At 37.9% G+C, this 7,051-nt stretch overlaps 1 protein-coding gene across 1 annotated transcript in view; it reads right to left on the reverse strand.

The window, feature by feature from the left end:
- Positions 1-7,051, reverse strand: part of Gab3 (GRB2 associated binding protein 3) — a 54,765-nt gene that overhangs the window by 14,776 nt on the left and 32,938 nt on the right. The window contains exons 5-8 of the mRNA XM_031353280.1: positions 5,485-5,540; positions 4,495-4,702; positions 1,906-1,987; positions 9-132 (exon numbers count right to left, since the gene is read on the reverse strand). Of these exons, the coding sequence (XP_031209140.1) occupies positions 9-132; positions 1,906-1,987; positions 4,495-4,702; positions 5,485-5,540 (470 nt within the window). The remainder of the gene's footprint in view (positions 1-8; positions 133-1,905; positions 1,988-4,494; positions 4,703-5,484; positions 5,541-7,051) is intronic.

Genomic DNA, 7,051 nt, shown 5'->3' on the forward strand with positions numbered 1-7,051 from the left:
TCTTCTTCTTCTTCTTCTTCTTCTTCTTCTTCTTCTTCTTCTTCTTCTTCTTCTTCTTCTTCAGAAGGAGTGGCAAAAAATCTTGCACAATTAATACCATTTCTTTGTGGAGAGAGAAAACTGGTTCGATTGCTAAGACCAAAATATACAGATGAGGTCAATGTGATGTCTTACAGGTGCTTTGAAACATAGCCAGGAACAGACAGCCCTGTGGGGTTTGAGCCCACTCCTTCTAAACACAACTTACTTTTGGCACAAGTAATTCTTGAAGAAGATACTTCCCAGCAGCCCTGTCCCACTTTGGAGCAAATGTTTCCTAAATGCTTTTTCCTAAGCCCTCCATGTAACACAGAAAAATGCATTTATTTAGCATTTATTTAAGCAAACAACAATAAATTAACAAAAATGCCCCAAAGTAATAAAGGTAGCTGTCAGAATAAAAAAAAAATACTCTGAAGCAAAATCTAATCAACCAACCAAACAACAAAAACCCCTCCCCACTTCCTTGGGGTCTTTTTGTTTCAAAACTAGACAGGAGAAAGTATACTCAATCATCTAACAAGACAAGAAGAGACAGTATATTAATCTCCCTCTTCCTCCTAAGGCAGAAGAAGTGTCTCTGCAGTTTGGCATGGAAATAAAGCTCTCTGTAGAATTCTTTACAAAGTTAGCATGTCCACATGAGTAGGGTGGTATATGCTTTTACTTTTGTTTAATCCTAGAATTTGGTAAAAAGAGACAGGCCAATTTCTGTGAGTTCAAGGCCTTCCTGGTCTACATAATGAGCTCCAGGCCAACCAGTCCCTATCTCAAAAAAGGTTCCATGTCCTGTGGCATTTATTGTATGCCAGGAAACTCCTGAGCTAGCCTGAGATTCAGAAAATACAGATGAGCAGGCACAGATATGTTAAGGTTTGTCTATCCAGCTTATAAACAATCCCACTTTCTCTGAAAACTATTTTCTCAGATATGATTCATTAAGTTGAGTTTCTGGAACCCTAGTTAGTAGTGTTGTCTATGCACTCTGTGCCATGGGCGATGCCAGTCTAACAGAATTCCATAATTTTGTCTCCCTTGAATATCTGTATTTGGATCAAAAAGAGTCTATCTTTGTTGATGCTGGAATTGAAGCATGTAAACAATCTTGGAGTATGTAATAATCTTTGTTGTCAACATGACTATATCTGGAATCAACTAAAATGGAAGCAGCTGGGCACACCTGTGAGATATTTTCTTTATTGGATCATTGAGGTGGGAGACCCACCCTAAATCTGGACAACACCTTCTGACAACAGCTCACATAAAAAGATGTGGGAGACGAAATCTTTTGCTTTTTGTTTGCTTGCCTTTCCTCTCACTGACAAGTTCATCTATCTTATTCTTGAGGCATTCCTTCACTGGCGTTAGAACCTATTTTCATGGGATTCCAATGTAGACTGAAGACCAACATCCTTCTGGGAATTCCCTGAGACTCCAGTACCAAACTGGGACTGTTGACACATCCATTATCACATTATCATAGACTGACTACTGGATTCTTGGCCTTCCCACTGGGAGACAGTCATTGTTAGACTAACTCAGACCATAGTATTTAAGCCATTTTAACAAACCCCATTATATATTCATTCTATTAGTTCTGTTTCTTTAGAGAACCCTGACTAATGCAGAGCAAGATCATGCAACAAAGAAAGGAGTTCTGCAGAGAATAGGTATAGCAGGAAGAGAGAGAAATTCCTAACACTGCTCTATTTCTGGAATTCAAAATCCAGAGAAACTCAGTCATGCACCTTCCTCATGGTGTAGAAACCACTGTGGCTCTTGACAACAAGACCAAATCCTTCTTTGGCTCTCTTAAGCAAGATGAAATGCACTTCAACCACAAGAGACCTAAGGTCGGAGGCTTACCAAGGCACAGTGTGAGTCCTGGTTAGAGATGTGTGTTCTCGGATGGTGGAAAAGTTTCTCAGGTCCAAGGGAGGTGGCCGTGCTTAAAACAAACAAATAAACAAACAAAAAACAAACAAAAACAAAAACCAACCAACCAAACAAACAAAAAACAGTGCACAGTATTCAGTATGGATAGCATTCAGGAACTTTAAGCAGAGAATCTAAAGATTGTAAAAGCTTCCACAATCCACTTTCTTTACATGTCAAATTCAAATGTACTAACAGTAATTACTGGTGATGAGTGAGAATTTCAACATTCCACTCTTGCCTGATTCCCTGGGGATATGAATAACTATTGAACAAGTGGCCTTATGACACACTAGAAGTGAAATAAAATGAAACCATACATTTAGTCAATATACAGTTATTGGAGTCTCAGTCTATCAGTCATGAATCAAGTGTTGGAAACACAATATTAACCAAATATACAGAAATTTATAGCTTTGGGGAGATCAATGTATTCTAGACACTCTACATGTTTGAGAGGCAGAAATGATCATTGTTAGTCTAGTCTCCATGTCTCCACCTACTGGTCCTCCCACCTAAAATATTTTCCCTCATATTGTTGCCTAGTTATCTTCACATCTCAGTTCAATGTCCCCTGCTTTGGGTGGCCTCTGACCTACAGATTGTGTCAGATCTCTCATCACAGGCCTCATGCTTTTGTTTGCTTACCATCCATGCACTCCTCCCAGGGTTTATGATGAAACAATATCTGTGATTATTTGACCAAAGACTAGACTATGATCACAAATGTCAGGGTTTCCTTTTGGTTTGCTCAAGGCAGTAGCCTCTGTACTTAGTACTTGCCTCAGTGGCCTATTTGCCTGCTTTGATGTCTATTTCCTCCACTAAAGTACATAAGCAGAAAGATATACTGACAGAGACCTTGCTGCTACCCAGTTGTTTTCTCAGGTATCATGGGCCTAGGCAACTGTCTGGGTTGGGGAGAGGGAAATACATGAATGAAGTCCCTAGTGAGAAAGGCTCTCCTAGTAGCATGACACCAATCATCTGTCTTCAGACTTCACAGCCTTTTCTTCCCTAGATGAATTCCAAAATTCATCTCACAGCTTACCTATTCTTACTGCTCACTCTTTCACCTAACCTACCAAGTCTTTATCCCTAAGTCCATCCTTTGTTTAAAATAGTCTGATGTTTCTGACTACAATAGCTAGTTATTTCCTCTGTACTCCACAAGACAGAGTCTGTTATATTTAGTATTAACTTTGCAGTGCTTCTTGTTTCTTCCAGGTGGTTTTAATATATGATCTTCCCCAGACCAAAGACCCTCCTTGATTTTCATTCTTGCATACTATCCAGTGCCTAATACACCACTGCATGCATGGGTAATACTCTACATGTGTGGTTGACTTACAACCAAAAAGGTGTAGCTGCTATTGACTAGACCTGATTTAGGTCTCAGTAAGCAGCTTTTGGCCACCAGAATGGAGCAGTTTTTCTAAGAGAATGAGAGGCAGAAGCAGACCATATTGTGTGTAAGGGATCACAGCCATCGCATCAAATGTTTCCTTGTAATCATGTAGCCTATTGGGCAAGTGAACGAAGTTAAGTAAGAATGAAGTTAATAATTCACTTTGAGGGTCAGATATCTCAATGGTTAAGAGCACTTGCTGCTCTTCCAGAGGATCTAGTTCTGTTCCCAGCACCTACACGGCAACTTAGTCATCTGTAACTCCGGTTCCAGGGGATTTGATGAACCCTTTTGGCCTTCATGGACACTGAATGCATGTGGTACACAAACATAAATTCAGGCCATATATCCTTATACATAAAGGAATCTCAAATAAATTTAAAAGAATTCACTTTGATATATCTTTTCCTTTTCTCTTTTTTTACCAGGAGGGCTGCCTGGGAGTAGTAACACAGGGGCAAAAAGATACCCTTTGTGCACAGGAGTCATATGGTATATAGTTGAAGTTCCCCCACCACCACCACCACCACTCTGCCTCTGCTGAGTGGTAAAAAATTGTAAATTATACTTGAGTATGAATGATATTAAGGAATTGTCAAAGACAATTGTTGGCTGCCTTCCAGAAGGCCAGTACTATACATTCTAGTGTTATTTAAATGAGATATCTGGTGGCTTCCTTTATGACTCTCATCACTTACTCCTGGGGTTTCATTATGGAAGTGGGCAAAAATAAACCCTCTGTAGGTTGCATTTGCAGAGCCACAATACCTTTATGTCTTCTGACTCTTTTTATCATAACAATCTTGGAACAAAAAAATACCCCAAGGCTGGAGAGATGACTCAGTGGTTAAGAGCACTGACTGCTCTTCCAGAGGTCCTAAGTTCAATCCCCAGTACCTACATGTTGGCTCACAATCATCTGTAATGGGTTCCAATGCCCTCTTCTGGTATGTCTAAAGACAGCTACAGTGTACTCATATGCATAAAATAAATACATCTTTAAAAAATACCCCACATCTATTTCTTTTTTTTCACATCTATTTCTTTCTAATCATTATAAGGAAGTAACTTGCCCCTCTACCCACCATAGCAGTCTTAGTCAAATGTCTTACATTTTCTCTGGGGCTTGAGATTTCTGTTCACTGGGGGTGGCTCCAAGTCTGCAGGTAACTCAGGCAGCATGCTTGAGCTCATTGGGATGTAGTCATCCTGACTGTAATGGGGTCTAAGTTCAGAAGCAGTACCTTTGGGGCTCATGGGCACATAGCTGTCTTCAGCACTGGGTGAAGCTGTGGGATACATTGATGAAAACTTACATGGCTGCAAGAAAGAACAAGAATAGGCTGGGAACTATAGACCATAAATACAAACTGATACTAGTAGGTAATACAGCTGTAATACAGTTTCAGTTCTAAATTATCCCCAAAGGAACTCTGAATTTTCTCAGGAAAACTGGACAAGCATCTAGTTAAAAGTTCTGCCTCTGAACTCATATGAAGATAGGTGATAATCTCTCTGAGATCTGAAACTAGGACACTAAAGGTTTTAAATTAATGAATTTCTTTGTGGTATTTAATTCTGATTATCAAGTTCACTGAGAACATATCTTTGAGGGCATTTCTAGAGAGGTTTAACTGAGAAGGGATGTCCCACTCTGAATGTAGGTGGTACCAAACTCCTGGCTGGAATCCTGAGCTGAATAAAAAGGAGAAAAATATAAATCCAGGTGAGTGCCAGCTGCAACCCACATTACCATGAACTCAGCCATTTTAAACCATTAGGTAAAATAAACCCTTTCCTTTTCAGCTTCTGTCAGATAATTTGTCACAGCAATGAGAAAGTAACAATACATGTTTCAAGTATAATATGGTGCTTTTACAGATACCCCAAGTAAGCAAAAGTCTAATTCATTGGCTTTGAAGGGGCCTTATGAAATGCTAAATCCATTGTTCCCAAATCAATTCAAATCTTTAGGGGTTTACTGGAAGAGTTCTCAGAGATTCAGAGTGCTGAATCTCAGAAGATTTAAAGGAAACATCACATATAGGTCATGTTATCTCTGGTCAAATTGAAACTTAAAGGAATCCAAGAGCCAAACATACCAGATTTAAACTGAGCCGCTTATCTCGGTGTCTTAAGGACTGGCTTTGTATATGACCTGAAAGATAGAGGCTTGAGTGGTGAGTGCTATAAGACAATATCCATTGAAACTAAAGTCCAAGCCCCTATCCCCCCAGGGCCTGTGCCTATAGCTCCAGAGAAACAGGAAAGGATAATACATAATTCCCATGCAAAAATCTTGCTATTAAATATAGCTATAAGTCAGAACTCATTCCCCAAGAGATGGAAAAATCAGTTCAGATTCTAAAGAAATTAAAGTTGTCTGATTGTTTTGATTCTCTTCATAAATAAGGAGATACAGCAAGTATTTAACAAGTATTTGCTAAATTTATTAAAAGAATCTTCTGAGCTTGGAGATAGTAGAGATAGACCTGTGGGTCTCAGAAGAAAATGTTTGAAGTATCCATTGAAGTGAATAAAAAAAAAAATAAGTTTAGCAGCATTGTAGGCAGCATTGTGTACCCAGTTGAGTTCTGCCACCATGAGTCACTGACTGTGATCTTTCTGCAACAATAATCAAAGACTCAGGTATAGGCATGAGAAGACAGAGTATTTGAACTAATGTATAATTTGGAACTTGTTATATGGATGTGAAAATGAGACAAAATTTAGAATAGTTTTAAATTGAAAGAAGAAATGTCCATAAAGCATATTGAATATTTAACTCAATCAATAAGGCTAGAATTACTCATACAAAGCCGGAGATATTTTAAGGAAACTATAGGCCAAGATATTTAATAAATATAAATGTAAATGTTCTAAAAAATATTACTAAATTCGATTTGATGATGCTTTAAAGTAATTAGATAACATGATCAAATAGGATTTATTTTTTGAGATTCTTTATTGCATTATGATAAGAAAAGTTACATTATTTTAATTTATCTGAATTTGTTAATATTTAAAAACATATTTTAAGTAAATGGAATTGAATCACATTTTTGTTTTCCATTTGTACCTCAACTCCTCCCAGAGACTCCACCTTCAATACCTACAATATCTTTTTTTGTCATCTTCTTTAAAATTTACAAAATATTATAACAATAAAAATAAGTATTATAAAAGTTGTTTGATATAAAACAACAATCAATTTAACAGCCTTATGTAGATGCTTGTCTACGGCAATACTGAAAATATATACATTTTTCTCAATATAAATTTTAAATAACTCCAAATGTAATAACTGTATATTTCAAAACATACATCACTACTAGTATTTTCTTAAATGAACATAAATATATAAAGTGTTTTTGTTTGTTTGTTTTGTATTTAGTAGAGCTTAAAATCTTGGCTCTTACTGTGGTAACTTGATACAAGAGTTACAAACGTCAACCAAGCATTCAGTCTCATTCTTTGTTGTTCTCTTACAAGCCCTCTCCCAATTTAATTGTCTATCTTTCTTTTGCGTATATAAATACTTTTAAAATGTGTGGTTCCTTCCGGTCTGTCTGGGCTGGGATCCAGAGCAGACCTTGGGCTTAAGCTCCGCAGCCAGTCCCACAACACCCAGAGGAAGCTCCACTCCCAGGCGCTCTGACACACCCAGGA

Source organism: Mastomys coucha, chromosome X (assembly GCF_008632895.1).
Source record: "Mastomys coucha isolate ucsf_1 chromosome X, UCSF_Mcou_1, whole genome shotgun sequence".
NCBI lineage: Eukaryota > Metazoa > Chordata > Mammalia > Rodentia > Muridae > Mastomys > Mastomys coucha.